The sequence below is a fragment of the Cibotium barometz genome, chromosome 55 (assembly GCF_041138505.1).
Source record: "Cibotium barometz isolate CiBa-2024 chromosome 55, ASM4113850v1, whole genome shotgun sequence".
Taxonomy (NCBI): Eukaryota; Viridiplantae; Streptophyta; class Polypodiopsida; order Cyatheales; family Cibotiaceae; genus Cibotium; species Cibotium barometz.
In genome coordinates this window covers 23,688,125-23,710,543 of record NC_141100.1, presented here as the reverse complement: position 1 = coordinate 23,710,543, position 22,419 = coordinate 23,688,125, and the positions used below count along the sequence as shown (strand labels likewise).

The 22,419-nt window shown below is 42.1% G+C and overlaps 1 protein-coding gene across 1 annotated transcript; it reads right to left on the bottom strand.

Annotated features, from left to right (window-relative positions):
- Positions 1 to 221: 221 nt before the first annotated feature.
- LOC147607522 (phospholipase A1-Igamma1, chloroplastic-like) lies at positions 222 to 8,113 on the bottom strand. Its single transcript, XM_086790761.1, has 6 exons — positions 8,027 to 8,113; positions 3,945 to 4,064; positions 3,701 to 3,864; positions 3,092 to 3,442; positions 1,112 to 1,243; positions 222 to 1,015 (listed from the first exon to the last, which is right to left on the bottom strand). Exons 1-6 carry the CDS (start codon positions 8,111 to 8,113, stop codon positions 460 to 462), a joined length of 1,410 nt encoding a protein of 469 aa, XP_086646887.1. The 3' UTR covers positions 222 to 459.
- Between the last annotated feature and the right edge of the window lie 14,306 nt (positions 8,114 to 22,419).

The following is a 22,419-nucleotide window of genomic DNA, read 5'->3' as shown; positions in this document are numbered from 1 at the left end:
CTCTCTTTCTTTGGAAAGGAGTTAACCAAACCTTTTGTATAACTTTTATTCAAGATAGGACAGATAATATATTTGTTCTTGTCCAAAAAAAGGAGAAGAAGAGAGTAATATGGAGAAAGAAACCGAGGTATAATTTCTCCGAGTAGGGTATATATTTGTTTCAAAGTGAAAATATGTCAAAACAAGAAAAACCCAACTTTAGAAGCTTTTTAGCGTTGTAATCACGAATTCAAGAATGCCCATGGTGGATGAAAGAACTTGAACTTTTACATGTTGCTTCTAAATGATAATATTAGATTAAAAGTTATACAATACAACAAAATCCTCAGAACTGTGTTTTGAGTAAAATGCTGCACTGTGTCAAAGTAATATGAGATATAACATAACTACAAGGAAATGACAGTCAAGCTTGGGTTACTAGAATTTGCGTGGGCAACTAGTTGTGTGCACGCAAAGGCATTAAGCAGCGGCGTACCTAGGCGGGTTGCCTTCCTTCTCCTTGGGGCTCTGGGAAGTGTCCTTGTTGGGGCTCTCAAGCACTGCCCAGAGGCCCTTAGCGTTCTTGCGCAGGCCCTTGTTCTTATCTTGCCACCAGAAGGAAGGAATGCCATAACCGTCAACGAGGACCGAGGTGTGCTTGTTGATGAGTGCCAGGTCCCTGCCATGGGGGACGAAACCTGCTTCTTTGCGAGCGCCTGGGTAGCCATCTACCATGTGCAGGTAGACCTCGAGATTGTGAAGGAAGTGCAGGTTCCTGGTAGGCTTGAGAAAGGGCGAGCGGTTGTTATCCAGTAGGAGTTCTGTGCCGACGTGGAAATAGGTCCACCGCATGGCGTCGAGAATCGGCCTAACTAGGCGTGGTATGTTTTCGTTGCCGAGGATGCCAAGAACTTTGGGCACGATATCGTTGTCATTAACCACGCGCAGCATCTTGACACCCAGCGCATGAAAGTGGTCCTTGAAGGCGCGGTTCCCGACGCGAGGGCAGCCAAAGGTAAAGGCAGTGATAGGCGCAGCCACCATATTCTCGCCAACGTCTTCGGCTTGTGTAGCAGATACACCAGTGTGTGGAGCGGTTTGGCTACTGTGCTGTGGGCGCATGCAATAGAGGTTTTCGCCCGAAAGGGCCAGGTCATAGGCGCTGACGGTGGCGAGTGCTCCCCCGAGGCTGTGGCCAGTCACCGTGATACTGAGCTCCACCGCATCATCCTTGTAGAGATCTAGCAGCCTTCGGATCTCTCGCCTTTTTTTTTTGAAAAACGATCCTTCTATTAGTTAATGAGAAAACGCCATAAGGCTACAAAGATCACCTCACAAGGAGGGATAATAAACACACTAGACACCGGAGCTCCACCCCCGTGGCTGGCCGCTCTCTTGGGGGGGCTACCTAGTAGTACATGCGGGAGGTGAGAAGAGCCAAACTGGAGGCCTGTAATGCCAAGTGACATCCTTGCCCCTCGCGCGAAAGGGCCAGGCTACCAAGTGCGGAGGAACGCCTTGCGGCGATCTCATGCGATCCGAGTCGCCCTGAAGTTTCCCCCAGTGGTGTGAATGATGTCCACCCAGAGGGCCTGTATGACCTTCGCCGGTGGAGTCGCCTGGCGGTCTATGGCCTCCCTGCATCGGGCTCTCCATATGTGCCAAGCCGTCATGCTGCTGATCATCTCCCATCTGTGCCAGTCCCCCTCCTCGGAGACTGCCGAAGAGAAGTTTGGCGTCGGAACCACTGCCATCGCCCTGTCAGAGACCTGGATGGTCACACTGCCAGGGACGTCCTCGTATCCAAGGGCCGGGCCGCTGTCCGTGGCCCAAGCCACCGCACCCCACGTCACCATCATCTCACCTGGCGAGCCTGCAAAAACCATCCTGAGAGCGCGCTGCCAGACCTGCTATGCCTGTGGACAATCCCACAGGCAGTGCCGCTCTGCGACTCCTGTGCATGGCCGCACCGAGGGCAGGACGTTGGGTGTCTGCCAAAAGCTAGCCAAGCCCCCACAGCCAGTCCTCTATGCGCTGTAAGCCAGAGAAAAAGCGTCACCTTCCGGGGCCGGAAGCTGGCCCAAAGGCACTGCCGGAAGTCCCTAAGGAAGGCAGGGGAGAGCCCCTGTCGCCCCGCCAATGCTCAGTCGCCGTCGGGGTGCCTGCTATCCTGTGCCTCTGGATCCGCCGCCCTAGCCTCGCTGTGTACTGAAAAAAGGGGGTGCCTGGGCTGGTAGGGGCCAAATAGGGATCTCGCCAAAGCCACTCGCCTGGATCCCATTAAGGACGAATAAGAGGCCTGCTGTCCCAAGCCCATAATCTCCAAGAATAGTCCTCCCCTATTGAGGCCGGTGAGGGGTCTACATGCCACTGTCTCTGATGAAAGCCGACCACCCGCACCCTCTGAAAGATACAACCCTGGAACTCATCCAAATCTAGTCGGGTCCTCTGAAGCTGGCCTCCCTCTCCCACCTCGAAGGTGAGTGGGGCGACTCTCTTTGATGAGCCGCAGACCGCTAGAAGGATCTCATGCCGAGTAAAGACGCCCATCCACTGTGAAGGTGGAGGGTCCTATACTAGAGTCCGCCACTCCCGGGGCATGGCCGCCTCAATGTCCTGCCTCATCAACTCTCTGCCCCTCATCCCGCTGAGTCTCCTCTCCTGAGCCTCTAGAGGCAGCTGCTGAAAACATATCCAGTCGTCTAGGGACTGGGCTGGGCCGGAGCTCAACGGACCCCACGACACGTGAGATTGCGATCCAGCCATATGACCACTGGGAAGTCGGATCAAGGGGTTCCAGATCAATGGATGCCTCAGGTGCTCCTCATCGGTACCCGGGGGAGTCTGGAAGAGTGACGGCCTCAGATGCTCCCAGGCCCTCAGAAGGCTAGCTACAAAACGCTCCTCGAAGCCAAGGCCCACTCCTCTGGATCGCTGCTCTGTAAAGATTCACCTAATGCTGGGGGTCCAGGGGCCGCTAAGAGAAGGAGTGTGGCTGAGAATCCTGGAAACAAGAAACTCCTTCCATGGCTTAGCGCCTGGTAGGAGGCCACGAACCACCAACTTGCCAAGCAAAGCTCGGCTCTGACAAAGCGGAGTGCGGATCTCTTGCCTTAGCTGCTCTCTGGCGCTAAAGCGGTTCAAACGGGAACCCTCCAGGGTGGAGGTGTAGAGGCTGAGGAAGCCGCGCTCCGCTTTCACGCCGGTGTGAATGTCCAAGTCTATTTTTTCTTCCTCCACTTCCTCTTGCAGGGCATGGCGATGAAGCCACTCAGCGATGTGGTGGCCATGGTGCTCATGCAGACGAGTGCGACGGGCACCGGTTGCAGCTATGTCATCCTCGTGGGTGTTGTCGTCCTGCAGCCGGGGTGCCACGGCCACCAGCACGTCGCGGAAGTCCTCCGTCCACTCCGTGGAGGTGACTGTCCCCCGCCACCATACCACAATGTCTCGCCGTCCCAGCCTAACACCATATTAGTGAATTTGGGAATTTCCCAATTCCCATTTTTGAATACTTAAAAAAAGAGACATGGATAACATGTTTGTAAGTTTCTCAAAACCCTATCATATGACCTATCGTTGGAAAACGCAAAAAATGGAATCTAAAGAGCTATAAAGCGCTCATTTTGGATTAGTGGTGTTCAAGTTATGGTTAATCCAAACTTTTGACCACGTGTCCCAAACTTGTGGGAAATTCCCATATTCCCCAATATGGTGTTGCCTGGCAACTTCCTCGGCTGATGTGCAGACAGCGACGTAGCCCATCCAGTTGCACTGCCTTTCCTCTGATCCGTCAGGGAAGAACATCACCCCTGGGAAGGAGAACTCTGACGTCGCGTACAGGTACTTGGTGACTTGGTAGCCGCAGTCCGCCATGTCCAGCTCCTGGAAAAGCTTGGCCCGCCTAAACTTCACCGGCCGTAGTGTGTGGACTCGGGATCGGAATCGAAGCTGTCGTAGCACACCTGCGTGAGCTCTCCATACCGTATGATCTCCTCTCTCAAGGCATCGTCCATAACCGGGTCGAGCAAGCCTTGCCAGTCACGGGCTCCTTGGATCTCTCTCCACTTGTGAGCAATCTTGGGCTGTCGAGAACGTGTCGTGGTAACGTCGTGGCCTTACTCTGATTGAAGGAGGAATAATTGGCGCAAGGAGCTGGGAGCCATTTTGTTTCGCATGTGTAAGAGAAAGAGAGTTAAAGATAAGGGACCGGCGCAATTACTAGTTAAAGATAAGGGACCGGCTCATACTGATTTTTCTTGACTCTCACATGTTTAGAAGAAAAATAAAAAGGCGTAATGGGGGATTTTTAAAAAAAAATATTATTATGTATCTTATAGATAAAGAGAGAATTATGTATGCTATGTAAAAGAAAAAGAAAAACCTTCATTCAATGTACATTTTGGAAGTGGTCAATTAACATTGTAAATTGATACAAAGCTTGAATTTATTTCACAAAACAAAATATAGTCTATCAAGGATTATATAATGGCTATAGGCCTCATCCAAATGCATTGGTGGGTGTCAAAAAAGGTTGCCTATCTGGCCCTACCTAATGCCCATTTATCTATCTATCATCCTCTTATTATATTGCTCCATTCATCACTCATTAGATTTGCCTCATTATGCCTCCCTTACACATGTATTGCATCCCTGTCTTCTTGTGCTGTAGTACACGTGTCTTTTTTTTCAGGACTTGTAGACAATGAACTATTACATGCATAGATGAGAACTTGCATAACATGATGAATCATCCTTGCTTTGATTTAACATGGCATTGCCGACAATGGGGATGTGTATCCATCAAGCTCAATGTCGCCTTGTGTGTCATGACATTGCATCTTCTAGACAAAAGGGGACACAACATTGAGTTGCGAAGACTGTCGAGGCAAGTCGTCCAATAAGTTCACATTGGATAACATGTGTGAAAAAATTGTAATTATGCAATTGAAATGTTCAAGTGTCCAATTTTAACAAGTGAGTTTGGCGTTGATGTTCACGTCCTTCCTTTACTGGAGAAGGGGTGCAGGTAAATAACATATAAGTGGTTCTTTGTTGGGATTGTGTTGACTATGCAAGAGGAAATAACATACATTGGCAAAGTCTGTTCAACACTTCTATAGGATCTAAGAATCAATTCTAACAAACTTATGAGAGTCGTGGATTTGTTTGAAAAGGAAAATAAGCTATTTAATGTGTAAACATGTGTCATATGAGGTGTGTGTGTCGATTATTGCATTTGTTGAAAGAAAACCCATGGTTTTAAGGATTGAATAAACCTCTACAGATTTGGAAGCAGTTGAGTGTCAGTGGTAATGATTAGAAAATATAATTGATTAGTTTAAGACTTGAAGAAAACCCTAGAGACACATAAGCAATTGAATGTGAATGGCAAAGATTGAAAAATAGAATTCTTTGCTTTTAACTTCACAACAAACTGGCATAAACTATGTTAAATTTTTTAATAAAGATTGTATTCTTTGAGACCTGTTCACTAGTGACTTTGTAATATTTATCATTGAAGATGCAACTTGGAAAGCTAATTACATGAGTTGGTAGATTTGTCATATTTATCATCAAGAAGTCAGATTCCTGAAACGTACCCATATTCTGTTCCATGATCTAGCACAAAATTTCTCAAAACTTACAGAAAAATCACATCATACTTCAGAAAACGAAGAGATTTTGAGTTAACCATAATCGTTTGCAAATCCAAAGTAACAGTAATATTCGTCAATACAAAATCTCAAAATGAGAGAGAGAATCGCCAACAAAAGATCAAGCCAATAGGGCCTTTCTCCGATGGCCATGCACCCAACCACCATGTTGGACATCGTGGCGGCTATCTTGAGTATGTCTCTAGTAAATCTCGTCCACTCTGGGTTCTACTAAATGGTAAATATAGATGCTAAAAATCATCGAGTCAAATGGACCCAAAATACATACATATGAGTACGTTAGAATTCCTAAAAGGGGGTGCAAATGTAATGATGATACCTAAAAGGGGGATGAAAATGTAATGATACCCAACAATGGAAGCATCACAATGCATGAAATACAAAGGAGCATAGAATCCCACATTATATATATTATCTCTCTCTATATAATATATATATATTCTCTCTATTCTCTCTCTCTCTTTGCACTTGTGCGTGCACACACACACACACACACATACGCAGAGAGAGAGAGATAAGCGGTACTTAAGAGATAAGCGGTACTTAAAATGTGTGCCCTAAATAAATATTTATTCAATCTTAGACAAATAAAAGTTAAAAATCATGTGATAATTCAATCGTTTGGAGTAGAAAGTAAGACAAGTCCCTTAAATTAATGGAATAACTATAGCATGAATTTTCAAAATGAGAATCCACTTTATTATTGTACATTATCAATATGAAACCAATGGAAAGAAACATGAACACACAAAATGTGTTAGTCATTTTCAAGGAAACATTCTCAACAAGCAATTCTACACAATGCATTTGCATAAAAGATCCTTAAGAATGTGATTTCAAATGTTTGTGAAAAAACTCAACACATCCGTTTAATAATATTCTGTTTCGAAAATCTTCAATGAAGGAGTGTGATATATCATAGCCTATTGAAAAAAGCAACCAAAAAGTAACATTAATAAGTGTAAGCTAGCTTGAAAGTCATACAGATATAATGCGTGAAATATTCCATTTCGCTTTATGCAATAAATGTAGGCTTTACATTTATTTACAATGTTTGTGAACCCCTTCCAAAATATAAATTACATATCATGCATAGTACTCTTTAGCTATAAGATTTATAGCAACATTAATTAAACATACTCCCATTGATTAACAAATGCTTCCATTATGCTTTTGTAGTTTTGAAACATGTGAAAGTGAAGGAAAATTAGGATGAGCATAACCTATTCGAAGTTCTTACCCATGTATGTTAAATTTGAGAAACACATCGTCATACTGGATACAGTTGATAAGCACATGGTCAAAGATGATATGGTAAATAAGCACATGGTGCCTTTAGAAGAGACGTGGATGAACTTCTATTGTAGTCCTTTGGACTCGACCATTCAAATAAGTTTAGGTTTGAAAAGGTGGCAAGGTGGCAATCCTTTAGAGTGGAATGAACTTGTTAGTCCTTACCTTATTCCTTGTTGTTTAAACTAGAGAGTCCTTACTTTTTTTTGGTTGATTACAACCTTTGAATATCAGTGATTCAATGAGTGTACATGTACTTGGATTTCAAACTTGGACACCATGTCTCAAAAGTGGCAATCCTTTAGTGTGGATATTGCACAACCTTTTGAAGAAATTTAAGAGTGGACACCATGTCTGAAAAGGGTCGTAATCTTTTTCGGTGGATGCATAACATTTGAAGAACCTTTGAAAATCAAGTTAGTCTAAACGAGTTTGCTAGGAACTCACGAGTAAGTATACCATGTTTTCTTATGAATATGCAACGCTACAATTAATATTTGTTTTAACTATTGTTTTGAAGCAGTGTAAATCACCTAGAGAGATTCGGGCCAAAGATTTGTGGAAGATAGGTTTTATATGTACTATAGTTGATGAATAGACACCACACCCCAATTGATTTCAACCAACAGGAAGGCGTGGAGAACGTGCGCAGGTTATTGACGGACATGTTGCGAGTCGTGCACCACCCTTGTGTGCTCTCTCGGACATGTGACACGAATGCGTGGAGAACATGCGCAGGTTATTAACGGACATGTTGTGACACCACCCTCGTGTGCTTTATAAATACGCTAACGCAGCATCAAGCAGCAATGATGCTATCGTGTAATTGCTTCCAAGTCTATTATCTACTAATTGCCACCGTTCCTCCTCATCTTCCTCATCATCTCGCAAGTTTAGTTCTGTAACGAGTAATTGCCCTCTCATCTTTCTCTCTCTCTCTCACTCTGTCTCTCTCTCTCTCGTACTCACCATTCCACCGCCTTCGAAGCAAAATCACCTGCAAGATGACATTCTTGTCAAGCTCCCTACTCCATCATCAATCAGAGTCAGCTTTCATATAGGCAGAAAACTCCTACTTCACTAGCCTGCTTGAGCTCTTGCCTGAGCTGCTCTCTGGCGCTGAAGCGGTAGAATCGCCTCGCTTGGCCGATGCTGAATGCCATGCGGTGGAGCTAGAGTTGCTGAACTTCATAGAAGCAACATACAAAAGCTAAAGCCGAAGACATGTCTTGCAGGAGTTCCATCATATTGAACAGCACCAAAAAGCTTCTAAAGTTTGAGTTTCTTAAAGGCTAAGCTTTTGACATAATCGATATTTTGACTTCAATGCAAACAGCCTACATGGAGAGAAATGACCTCATTGTCATGAGAATTAGCAAGATGAGTGTGTTGAGACTTTGTGGGCCATGCTTGCAGGAAGGACAACATGCATAGTGTGCACAAAAACTCTACCATGCGTAAGGATAATTTCTCTATCAAACAATGCTATGTGTGCATGTGTAGCAGAAAGTGCCTTTGGTTTCTATTGTACCCACCTAAGTACTCGATAGCACTGTACATTGGTTAGATTTGATACCTTGTGCTTTTAGATGAGGACAAGCGATGTGCTTTCAAGCCTTGTAAAAGGTTCAAGCATTTCAAGTCTTGCACTCCCTTTTGAAGGTAGTTTTTATTGATTTGTACTTTGCCTATTGGTGGCCATGAATGATATGGTTTATAAACTTAATGTTTCCTTGTAGACTGTGGGAGATTATGATATGTGTTCCATCTTTGTACTAAGCCTTGACTCTTATAATAATAGGCTCCATCATTCCGTGTCATATCTTCTTAGAGCAAGGATGTTTTCTTTGGATGGACAATGTAGGCATAGTCATGTGTCTTCTATTGAAAGCCTAACGATAGTGTTTCAGATGTTGGCACACTTTGTTCTTATATATTACAAATTGAGTGCCCAAATCAAAAGCATCCTTATAATTTTGAAGTGCATATACTAATTCGATTATGTTCTTTGAATGAAGGCATATGATATTATAAGAGGAATGTCTATTTGTCTACTCGATGGGTGTGAATCTTACTCACATTACAAGTTTACCTATAATTTCGAAGCACATATACTAATGTCATTATGTTCTTGGAAGGCATCTGTTATTTTAAGAGGGATGTCTTCTTGTCTACTTTATGGATGGGAATCTTGCTCACATTTAGAAATTATATTTCGTAATGTATTCATATAGTTTTCTATTTTCCTTCATTTTATTTGGATAAAATCATGAATTATCCGGATTTACAAAATGATATATTGTATGATTATTTAAAGTTTTGTGAAATCAACCCAGTATATGGAGGAAAGGAAAGGTGTTCTTGCAGGTGGAAGAGGTAAACAGATGGTAGAGGAAAGTATACATCAAAGGGATGGGCTAGGAAGAGAGTCTTACATACTAGGGTTAACTCTGTTGATGCAGGTGCGAAAATGGAACAAGGAGAAAAAGAATGCAAGACTAGAAACCTTTAAGGTGATATCATTAAGAACAATTTACGTACTAGGGTTAACTCTGTTGATGGAGGAGTGGAAATGGAGCAAGGAGAAAATTCATGCAGGATTTGAAACCTTTAAGGTGATATCATGAGGAACAATTTAGTTATGGGGGAGAAAGAAGGGATGAGGGTGCCATTCATGTGTGAAGGACACATACATTGGATTCACAAGGCAATAGGGATGGCTTGTAAAATTGTAAGGGGATGACTTGAAAAATTGTAATTGAAGAAAGAAGGGGATGAGGGTAGACAGACTGGATTCACAAGGTAGTGGGGATGGCTTGCAAAATTGTAAGGGTGAGATTGGATTTCTAGATGTAGGATCCTACACTCTTATGATTGTCCAAGGATACCCTTTTGGAGGTTTATCCCATTTACAAAGGTTAGGGGATTAAGATGTCAATGTAGTGAAAGTTAACACTTCAACCAATGAGATATGTACTAGAGAAGGGCACTTTTGTAGTGTCAGTACATTAAAAACTGAAGAATCTTTGGTGGAAGAAGATGTAAAAGAGAAAAGGGTTGGCACAACAATGGCATCCTGTCATTAGAGGCACAACCATTCTATCCTCTTATATTAGGAGCTACTTGGTCAAGCTTACCTCTTTTACTCCAAGACAGAGTTTCTTATGGTAATCTAATATGGTTACTATCATTGGTCTCACTATTTTTTTTTGTATTTGATGGAGATCTTGGTAAATACTTATCAACCACCTTGGATAATGAAGCTGATTTCTTAGGTGGCCAGATGACAGGGTAACCTTGATAAAACTCTTGAGCTTGTAGCACTTTCTTTGGCACCCATATATGATTTCCATCGTTAGTAGTAAAGATGGGTAATGGCTTTAGCTTTTTGTTGGAGTTGGATTTTTGAGCTCCTCTATGGTTTGTGGCCAACAAGAGAAACACATTTCCTTCATAGTTCGTTTTGGCAAGGAAGATGGGTAATGGCTTTAGCTTTTTATTGGAGTTGGATTTTTGAGCTCCTCTATGGTTTGTGGCCAACAAGAGAAACACATTTCCTTCATAGTTTGTTTTGGCAAGGTAGTGGTCATCAAGGAAAACACATAGCAAGGAAACTAAGGACTAGTGATGCAGGTAAGCAAAGCAAGGGGTGTGTAGCTTGCGATCTAGTTTCAAAGCACAAGCAACGATTGCCTGTAGTAAAGTCATAGGTGCATTCTTGCATATTTCTAAGTTGTAGAGAAGAGAATTAGAGAGACTATTCTAAGATAAGGCCCCTTTGCCGGGAAAGAAGGTTCACCTTCTCTTTGTGTTGTGGTGGCTGCAAGAGAGATAAGGGATTCATCTACTGCTAAGGCCTAACAAGGGTCATATGTGAGGATTAAAAAAGTAAAATTGAAACTATGGATGGACTTGAGAAGCATATAAAGCCTCCAAGAGAACTTCTTGTCAGAAGTGATTGATATGAGTAAGATGGTTTGTTAGAAGTGAAAGATGCATTTAGCATGAGAATGCTCATGATGCATTGGATGCAAGCTTACATGTATGTGGTAATGTTAAAAACTGATTTTAATTGAACTTGTTCATTGCCATGGTGTCATGTGATGCTCCATCAAAGGACTTGAAGAGGTGGTGGCAATGGAGAGCCCTATCGAGGGGGTTGATGCCACAGGCAAGTAGTAGCAGAGAGGTTGTGTGTGCCCTTTGGTGACACTAGAGAATAACTCTAGAAATGTATTGGCACAGCAGGTGATGATGTTGCTCCTAAGATGGGTGGTGCTAGGGTGCCATGTTACAAAATATATAAAACCACTAGAAGGCTATGCGCTCGAGGAGAATGCATGGTTGAGTATGATCAACATGTGAGCTGGTTATATACTCAAGTTCGTTATGTGACATGGCATAGAGATGAAAGGTACTGTGACACAAAGTTGGGGTTTGGACTTTGGTCACTTCTTAGAATCAAAACACACTTGTATGAAACCTCACAGCCTCCTCACCTCCCTTTCTCTCCCTAGGTTAAGATAAAGATATAAACATCAAAAGTGAGATTATAATTCATGGAAGGAAAGATGAAAGGCTCCGAAGAAGCAAGAATTTCTGCTAGTCTGGCAGCTCCAAACAAGAGGGCCATTCTTTGTTGGAAGAAAATCTTCCGACTCAGGATTATGTGAACGGAAACATACGGGGAATATTGGTAAGGTTCATCCATTTGAATTGGGTGATTTGGAGGGAACATATTAAAGTAAAAGAATATAGCAATTACTTACAAGAGGATAAGACACATGGGATTGGCCTTTTGATAAGAGATTAAGAGGAATTAATCATTATTAAGAAGAAAGAATGGCCAAAAGTCTATAAAAACATAGATATATAGAGAATTGTAGTTTTAAATCCATAAAGACTATGCAAAAGAGAACTACATAGATGGGTAGAGCTTGAAGAGAGCTTCACGTCCGTATAAAAACTTGCAAAAATGGACAACCGAGCGAAAAGTTATGAGCGTTTTACTATAAGACTATAAAACTGCCAAAATTCGCCTAAAAGGTAGCAACTTTGGGAGAAATTCTGATCATCAATGAAGTAAAGGATTAGGAAATTAGCTACATGAGTGGAAAGAGCATATAAAGAGCTTCCTAGCCATATGATCATTTTTAGAAATCAATACCCAAGTGATGAGTAATTACCGGTTGAAATTTGGGTATTGGACCACAGAAACTGCGCTTCTCTCTTTGCATGAAACCTCAATTTTCACATAGCCTCTTGCCTTTCATCTCTTTCATGATTCAAGCTAGAAGATAAGGGTTAACATTGCTCAGCGGACAATCGTAAAGATTTACCTATGGTCCGCAAAGTCTTTCCACATGCTCATTACCACTAAAACCATTGGTACCTCCAAAAAGGAGGGTGGCAATAAGGCAAGGGCTACCTTGAGAAGTCACAGGCCCACCAAGATAATAACTCCTTATCCCACTTATCATGAATCATCAAAGAGATCCAAAATTGGGTTAAGCATGAGGAGCTAATGCTAAATGAGACATTCACATGTAAAGAGAGTGTTTGAATAAGGGTTTGAAGATAAGAGAATGGCAAAATGACACAAAATGCTCAATTGAGGAGGCTCATTCCTTGATTTGAAAGGGAGAGGAGGGCTCCTTTTATAGGTGGAGAATCACCCTCTCTTCCATTGTTACAAATTACAACATAAAAATCTTCAACCCTTCAGTGACATAAGGGTAGATGTCACCATCAATTGTCCTCTTAGGCTAAGTCTTCTATTGATGATTAAATTGAAGACTTTTTGACTTTGAGAGTGTGATGAGATAATAGCCAAGTCTAAGTGGCATGTAGGTGGAGATCCCACTTACACATGGCAGAATTCTCCTCTTCCATGTAGGCATTCTAGAAGAATCTTTCCCAATTATGTACCTACACACACTCCTCCACATGCCTTCCACACTCCCCAACTTGTAGCCTTATGGTGAATACCATATTAATAATACAATTAAAATCCATGTGAGCATGAAGGCCCACTTTTATTTTCCACATCACTAGCCTATCTACCATACCAAAGTATTTATCAAGCATACTTGTGGCATTTACAATGTGTGCACCCTAAATCAAGTAAAACCATTATATTTGAAGATAGAATGTTGTTATCGGGGTAGTCGCCAAGCCGCCGCATCACCACGCCGTTATTCCATTATGGGCGCCAAAATTTTCTTGGACAAGCTTCCACCTTATTACCATTGAGAAACCATCAAAATATGCACAAAATTAAAAATGAAAGATATCAATTTTTCATGTCACATCTTTCCCCCCAGCAGATCCTCCATGCTTGTCTTGGGGGTGTGCTGGCCATGGTGCTCGAGGGTAGAATATCTTTAGCCGGTACTCATTGGCACGTCTGGGAACCTCCTGGCCACTTGCATCCTCTAGAAGATAGGTGTTATTTTTGAACTTTTGCTTTATCCTGAAGGGGCCTTCCTAGCGTCGAAGAAGCTTCTTATCTAGCCGTTTCTCCACACGGCCATCATACCTCATGACTAAGCTTCCTTGCTTGAGTTCTGGCTTCTTCTTCTTCTTCGTGAGAGTGTCGTGCCTTGCATTGTGCCGTTGTTGTGTAGCCTCCAAATTTTGAAGTACTTGAAGTCGCATCTCATCCAAGATCTCCAGTTGTGCTAGGCATTGGGCATGTGTTTCTTCTTTATTATTCAAGCGTGCAAAAGATGTGCAAAGACTTGTGATTTCCAATTCTATTGGCAAAATAGCCTCCATTTCATAAACTAACTGAAAAGGTGTGAAACCAAGAGAGAGTTTGTAAGTTGTCCTATAGGCCCATAGGACCTCTGGCAAATGCATATCCCACTTCCTCTTCATAGTGTCCACTAGCTTAGACAAAGATCCACAAAGCAGTCCATTAGTTTTTTCTACTAAACCATTACATTGGGGATAATAGGGAGTTGACATAGCATGATTTATTTTTAATTTCTGCACCAAAGCTTCAATCAAGTCATTCCTGAAAGACCTCCCCCCATCCGTAAGGATTTCTAATGGACACCCAAATCGAGCACATATGTATTCCCTGAGAAAGGACGCCACTGCCACCAGGGATTTTATATTCACGTGATCACAAAATTTTTCTTGTTAATAACATGTGTGAACATGTTATTAACATGTTCACAAAAAAGCCGGTGGCAAGCGACCTGGTAACCGGGAAAAATCCCGCCGGGCTTTTGATATACCCCGGCGGGCCCGCCGGGCTTATGCTTTACCCGGCGGGCCCCGGTGGGGTCGTCACATATCCCGGCGGGGTACATTTTTCTATATATATGGGCCCGGGGGGCCCTTTGGGATTTCATTGCTGACAGCATACACAGGTAATAAAAACTTGTGTGTGTGTGTTTGTGTATGTGGGTGTGTTCGTACGGGCAGCCGCCCACTGTCGCAATGCGCGGCAAGATGTGGGTGGTCCGCCACACGAGGGATGTGTGTGTGGGTGAGTTCGTGCGGGCAGCCGCCCATTGTCGCAATGCGCGGCAGGATTTGGGTGGCCCGCCACACGACTGGTGTGTGTGTGTAAGGCCATTCTTCGGAATGGTGCTTACCCTGGGGCACTTAGTCGGTAACGCGGCTAGTCTGTGTCCTATGGTAAGTATGGCACGCCGTAGCGGTACTAGTCGGTAACGCGGCAAGCATAGTATCGTTATGGCGATGTCACCTTCCCTTCCCTTCCCTTTGTCAAATGCGGACATATGGTCGGTAACGCGGCCAGTGTGTGTTCGTATCCTATTGGTATTCCCATAGAATCGGGCGGCATTTTGTCGTTAACACGGCAAGTTGGTGTCGTCCGCTAGTGCATAAAATGTTTTTTGCATATTGCGGCATTTGATCGTTAACGCGGTCGAAAAAGTGTCGTAAATTTGCTTGTGTATTTCGGCATATGATCGTTAACGCGGTCGAATAAATGTCGTAAATTTGTTTGATTTGACTTGTATTGTTTTTATTGTGTTTGATCCATGCGATACTTGGTTGCTAACGCGGCATTAGTATTTCATGGATCAAAGTTTACATCATATTGTCTAACCGTTTTATTTTATAATATCGTGATTCGTAACTCGAAAAATATGAATCTCTCTCTTCTTACCCCCCTCTCTCTCATGATACACTTCACAACTCTTTCTCTATCTCTCTCATGATTCACTTCACAACACGATAGATGTGTAGATAATGATTTTTTTTCTCTCTTAAAATATACATACTTCTTAATAATTTCTTTTTTCTCCCTCTATTTACTTAAAAATTAAAACAATACATTATTTTTCTCTTTAGGAACTCCCAAAAACATTAAAAATGTGATTTAATGTTTCTTCTCTCTATCTGTCACAACTCTCTCTTCCTCTCCTCTCTCTCTCTCTCTCATGATACACTTCACAATTCTCTCTCTCTCTCTCGCAATGATACACTTCACAACTCTTTCTCTCTCTCTCTCATGATACACTTCACATCTCTCTCTATCACGATAGGTATGTAGACGAGGAGTGCTTTAGGATTACAAAACATTATTTTTCTCTCTTTAGGAACTCACAAAACTATAAAAAATATCATTTAATGTTTCCTCTCTCTATCTGTCACACCTCTCTCTCTTCCTCCCCCTCTCTCTCTCTCTCTCATTCGATAATGTATACACTTCGTAAGTAATAATGCGCTTGTTGCGGTTGTCTCACGTTCGATAATGTATTGCATGATGTTGAGTTCAGTAATGTTTGATATATTCTGTTTTTGTTTGTTCATTGATAAGTAATGATACACTTATTGCTGTTTTCTCACGTTTGATGATGTATTGGATGATATTGAGTTCATTAAAATTATTTGATATTCCGTTTTTGTATGAACATTGACGATATTGATATACTTGTTGCTGTTCTCTCACGTCTGCTTGATGTTTATTTCAGTAATGTTTGATATTTTGTTTTTTTATGTTTAGTGTTATTTGCTAGATTTACGAAGACGATCAACATGCTTACTCCCGAAGAGCGCAAAATTGTTCTGCGAGCAATTCGCGTTGAAGCGGTCATCACAGTATCACAATGTACTGATGATGTCGTCAAGAAGATCAACGAGTCTGAGATACTCATGCGAGATCTCATAGACCAAATATGGGAAAATGCACAGCGGCGGCTTCGAAGCGGAGGCAACGCTGAGCTGCTGGATAGACAGAAGATAGCAGATTTCAACCATCAGCACATAACACGAACCATTTTGGGGAGCATGCGAGTAGCGTGCAGTGATCTTCGAGATGCTGCCCCGCCTGAAGCCAACATGCAACGTCTACAGTTATGGGACGTTGTATGGAGCGAGCAGAGGGCCAAGAGCAAGCGCATGAAGGCGTTGGATGCAGAGTCCCTCCCCAAAAGAGTGCGAATTGCCCAAGACGTCGCTGCAACGTCTAGTCAGGCAGATGCAAGTGGTACAGGTGTCATTTATCGTACCATCTACAATTCTATGTGCACACATCTTATTGGCATCCCGCACGAAGCTCTTCACGAAGGACGAACAATAGGGTCCGGTGTGTTTGGAACAGTAAAAGAGTATGCAATTAAAGGCATATCATTTTTACCGGAGCACATCACTTTTTGCGGAAAGCACTACAAAGGAGAAGGCAGCGCGAAGTTCGAGAGCTTCCAGGCAGAGCAGGGTATGCAAGTGCTACATCCATCGATTGTCCGATGCATTGCCTTTACAAAAGAGGCTCCTTGGATCACAATTTTCCCGTACTTTAATGGCGGCGCTCTTGGTGATACTCTACTGAAGGTTCCCTTCAGATTCAGTGAGTTCACCAGAGCCATTTTTCGTTTGGATCGAGGATGGAGACAACCGCCGCCTGATAATATCCCTTTAGGTCATCTAGAACTTTCAAAAATAAAAGAGGTAGTAATAAACATGCCACATATTATGCATGCCCTGGTGGAAGGTGTAGCGGCAGCGCATATGGCAGGTATTGTACATACCGACCTACATCCTTTTAATGTAGTGTTGGATTATACAAAAGAGCTAAAGCCACGCATAGGTATTATCGATTGGGGATTGCTGCTGAGAGCGCCCAAAAAACGGGTGTCTCTCAATTTTGTTTATGAAGCAGACAAGAACCCCGAGAAGGTGGCACAGGCAGTCTCCCATGCAGACAGAGAGCGAAATAAACGGCCGTGGATAGCCCCAGAGCTTTATGATCCATTTTTGGCAGATGCATACACTCCTGCATCTGATGTTTTTGCCTTGGGATATTTATTACAAACTTTATATGACTTTTGGAAGAAAGTGCAAGAGTTGTGGATGGATAATAGTTCCCATGACAAAGTTACCATGGATACTATTATTCATAGAGTCAAAAATTGGATGTTTCTGCCTAATCGCGATGAGCGAAAATCAATTTTGCAAGTAGTTGAATTTTTTAGGTCACTAAATACTGACCCTACGAGGGCACAACGTCCTCTTGTAGAGCTATCGGTGGCATTCACCCCGACTTTGTAATGATACAGTATCAAGAGATGAAGTTTCAGGAATTTGAGAATTTGATGTGTCCAATGTTTCAAAATTTTGTTTCTCTTCAAAATTTATTGTGTCCAATGTTTCAAAATTTTGTTTCTCTCTTCATTGGGTCTTTGCAATATCTCTCTCCTCTTCTGGTGTTTAAGTTTATGTTTTCTCTTTAAAATTTGATGTGCGAGCATTGTTTGAAGTGTTTTTGGAGTCAAGTGGATATTTCTCATCGAGTCTTTGCAATACATATCTCCTCTCGTTGTGTTTGACTTCAAGATTTTGAGAGCAATGGTCAATTTATCTTACGTTGATCTTTACAGTTCATTAAAATCCTAATGTCGTTTACGTTCATGCAGATATGGAGCAAGCGCAAGCGAACGAGCATCAGGAGTTAGCCAAGAAGGCATACGAGAGAATGAAGGCCCTTGCACATGGCCTGACAGCCCGCGAAGCTACAAGAACAGCGTGCAGATTATCGAAATGGACAAATCCAACTTATGCCCAATGGAAAGACATAAACAAACGGGTAACCACAGAGATGATAAAGGCAATATGGCCATGTCCAGATGGCGAGATAAAGAAGGGAAGATGGAAGATTTCTCGTTGCACTAACAATGATATCAAAACTAATGCCGAGCGCATTTTCTTGGAGGTGTACGGCCGTCCTCTCCATAACGCCGACGCTCCACTGTATTTTCCTAAAATGCTATATGCTCACTTTGTACTGGAAACTCCAGTGGACTTCGCCTCCAGAGAGGCCACTGTCAACACCCACGACATACGTGAAGAGACAGTTACATTCACAAGAGAAGAACTTGCTCTTATGGTGGAGGGCGCCGGACTGGAGCTAAACCAGGTCAAAGAAAGCTTAGGGGCACAGCTAGCAGAGAAGGAGAAAGAAGCTGACCGATTAACTCAAGCGCCAACTCCTCCCCCGGCCAATAGAGGAATTTAAGAGCAGCTAACAAAGATCAGCCAAGACGTGCAGAGCATCTCTTCACGTATTGCTCCTGTGCGCCAAGGAAATCACATCTCTCATTTTTTGATACATCCTGATCTTGTGGGAGTTTCTGCTGAGGCTACAAGTTCCTCCACCCCCCAATATCCTGTATGTTACAAAGTATTCGATGGGTGGAGCGGCCAGTATATACTACCATGTGGACACTACTACCACTTAATATGTTTAGTGAGACAAATGCAAAATACTTCCACATGTGCATTGTGCAGTGTCCCAATAAATCAAGGTATTTATACAGTGTTCGGCATGGCTAGCGAATATAAACCACCAGGACCTTTAGATGCAACTCCTAGTGCAATTCGCAATTTATTTCAAGATGAGAGCTAAGAAAAACAAATTCTACTTTTGTATTGATAATTTCTCCAAATATGATCATTTGTACAAGTACTTTTTATTAAATTAATGAAGTGACTTCTTCCTCCATGTCAGTATCTTGCTCCAAAATTCTTTCACCGTTTACTCTCTCGTCTGCTAAATTAAGCTCATCTAAGTCAATGTCTAAATTGTCTTCTATCTCAAGGGTGGTGCACAACGTACGTCCAACATCAAAGTTCTCGTCTACATCTTCACAATTGTACATCCATCTGGGCATATCTTCTTCATACTCTTCGCTTTCGATGTCTCGCAAGATCTTTTCATTGCAGTACATGTAAACAAGTTTATCTGCTCGATCCGCAAGAAGTCGATTGCGAATAGTACTATGAATATATTTATACATGCTCCAGTTTCTTTCTGAGCCTGAGTTTGAAGAGCACTGACTTAGAACCTTCATCGCAAGGTTGCGCAATAAAGCATAATGCTCACCACCATTCATCATCCACCACTTCCATGCAGGTTGCTCTTTAGCCATTTGTTGAACAAGGGAGTTGGAAAATAAACCCTCTTTCAATCGAAATGAGGTCATCTCCTTTATGCACTGTACACGATCATCATCATTATTATAGAAAGTGTTTACCACTTTATAAAAATCTTGCACCACCTCAACGTTGGACATCAAATCCATATTCCAATATTCAGGATCTAACATGTAAGCAGCACTGTGCAGTGGTGAATGCGCTCCAATCCATCTAGCATGAAAGTACTTCAACAGAACTTTTCTTTGTCTACTAGAGAATGGTACACGCCATTGCTTCTCCACCACTGAATGCTCTAATTTCTCAGGACACTCCAAACTCCGCTGGACAGTCCACCATTGCATCCATGCTTTTTCGAGATTAGGCGCTCTTTGATCAAGGCTTCGTACAGCATACATAACAGGCATCATTACATGGTATGCATCCATCACACTGTTCCACCAACTTCTTCTCGTAAGCGCTGCCTTCAAGACTTTGATTTTCTCTTTCACTTTTTCAAGTTGAGTGCTCTCCCAGTCATGAAATGCCATGCATGTAAATGTTTCACAAACTGCATCTTTATTTCTAAGAAGAGACTCAAAAGTGTAAAAGTGAGTGCAAAACCTAGTCTCCGCTGGAAGCTTTAACATAACTGACATGCGAGGTCGAAACATATCCAAAACTCTCTGTCTCTTGAGCATGAATTTCACAAGCTGGCGAGCAGTGTCGACGATTGAGGCAAACCATTTGGTATCATCAGATTTATACCAATCTTTTAATACAAGATTCAAACTATGAGTATTACAGCCTACCGGAAAAATATGTGGATATTGTCGCTGTAGGATTCTGGATGCATTTTTACAATTTTTTGCATTGTCCATGACGACTTGGACTACATTTTTGGCACCCACTTCCTCTATCACAGTGCTAATAACTTGAGCAATGTAAGCCCCAGTTTTGATTGAACCAGCTGAATCCACGGCACGGATGAAAGTCTCACCTCTAGGTGAAATAACCATTACATTAATTAATGGTTTTCTTTGCACATTAGACCATCCATCACTTACTATACTACATCCAGAAAGCTCTATATTGCTAAGAATAATTCTTTGTACACGTTCTTTTACCTGCGCATAACATTTCTCTAATAGATCATTTCGCATAGCATGGTACGTAGGCGGTGAAAACCCTGGTCCAAACTCACCAATTTTCTTCCATGCTCTCTTCCAATGCTCACTGTCCACCATCATCATAGCACTCCCAGAAAAGTAAATCGCTTCAGCAAGGACGAGTTGTGCATCATCGAGTCGACCTTGACGTAGGCTTTCTTGCAATGAAGTTTGACGCATGGGTATATTTCCTACGTCAAAGTTTTGCTTGCAAGAAGATGCACTGGGTAGATTACTTTCTGGCTGCATATTGCCGTTCGGGGTACAAGTAGGCGATGTAGCGGGAGTTTGATGATTAGAAGAACAGTGTTCTTGCTGCCTTGATACATTAACGGGAGGAGTGTCATGTTTTCTTGAATCTTTCTTTTGAATTTCTTCTCTTATGCGTTTGGCCACTATAGGTGCAGAGGGGTGGGTACATGACTTTTTCTTCGGTCCGCCTAAAAAGTGTTCTCTTAGTCGAGGCGCCCCACCTGATTTTACTGCATGGCATAGCTTACACTCCCAATCAGGGATTTTATATTCACGTGATCACAAGATTTTTTTTGTTAATAACACTTGTGAACATGTTATTCACATGTTCACATGTTCACATGTTCTCAAAATAGCATGTTACCAGTGACCTGGTAACCTGCCGAAGCTCGCCGGGCTTTTTGTTTTCCCGGCGGGCCCGCCGGGAAAATCTATTTTCCCGGCGGAAAAAAAAGTGAAAAAAAAATGGTCAAAATATTTTCATGTTCACAGTCATTCCTACCATTTTTGGGCCTTCTGGACTCATTTATGATGTCAGAAGTTCAAAATTCTTTGTACAAAAAAAGTTATCTCTAAATTTATCACCTTAAGCTCGATTACCATCAATTAGATCTTATTATACTTCCAATTGAGTCTAATTGACATCAATTAATATCCAATTGAGTCCAATTGGTATCAATTAAGTCTAATTGGGTGTCAATTGATCGATTGGGCTCAATTGACATCAATTGATACTCCATTGGACTCAATTGGGCTTAATTAGACTTAATTGGATTCAATCAATTGACACCCAATTGGACACAACTGGGCTTAATTGGACTCAATTGACATCAATTAACACCCAATTGATGTCAATTGAGCTCAATTGACATCAATCCTAGTCAATTGATATCCAATTGATGCCAATTGAGCCGAATTGACACCAATTGCACTCAATTGGTACCCAATTGATGTCAATTGAGTCCTCAATTAACATCAATTAACACCCAATTGAGTCCAATTGACATCAACTAATACCCAATTGAGTCAAATTGATATCAATTAAGTATAATTGGGTGTCAATTAATCAATTCGACTCAACTGATATCAATTGACATCCAATTGGACTCAATTGACATCAATTGGGTGCCAATTGAGTCCAAGTGACACCCAATTGATATTAATTCCATCCAATTGGGCTTAATTGACATCAATTCACACCTAATTGATGTCAATTGAGTCCAATCTGGTTCAATTCACACCCGATTGATGTCAATTGGGCTCAATTGACATCCAATTGATGTTAATTGGACTCAATTGACATCAATTAACACCCAATTGATGTCAATTGAGCTCAATTGACATCAATCGTAGTCAATTGACACCCAATTGATGCCAATTGAGCCGAATTGAGCTTAATTGATATTAATTGCACTCAATTGGTACCCAATTGATATCAATTGAGTCTGATTAAACTCAATTAATATCAATTAATACCTAATTAAGTTTAATTGATATCAATTAATACCTAATTGAGTCAAATTGATATCAATTAAGTCTAATTGGGTGTCAATTGATCAATTGGGCTCAATTGATATCAATTGTCATCCAATTGGACTCAATTGACATCAATTGGGTGCCAATTGAGTCCAAGTGACACCCAATTGATATTCATTGCA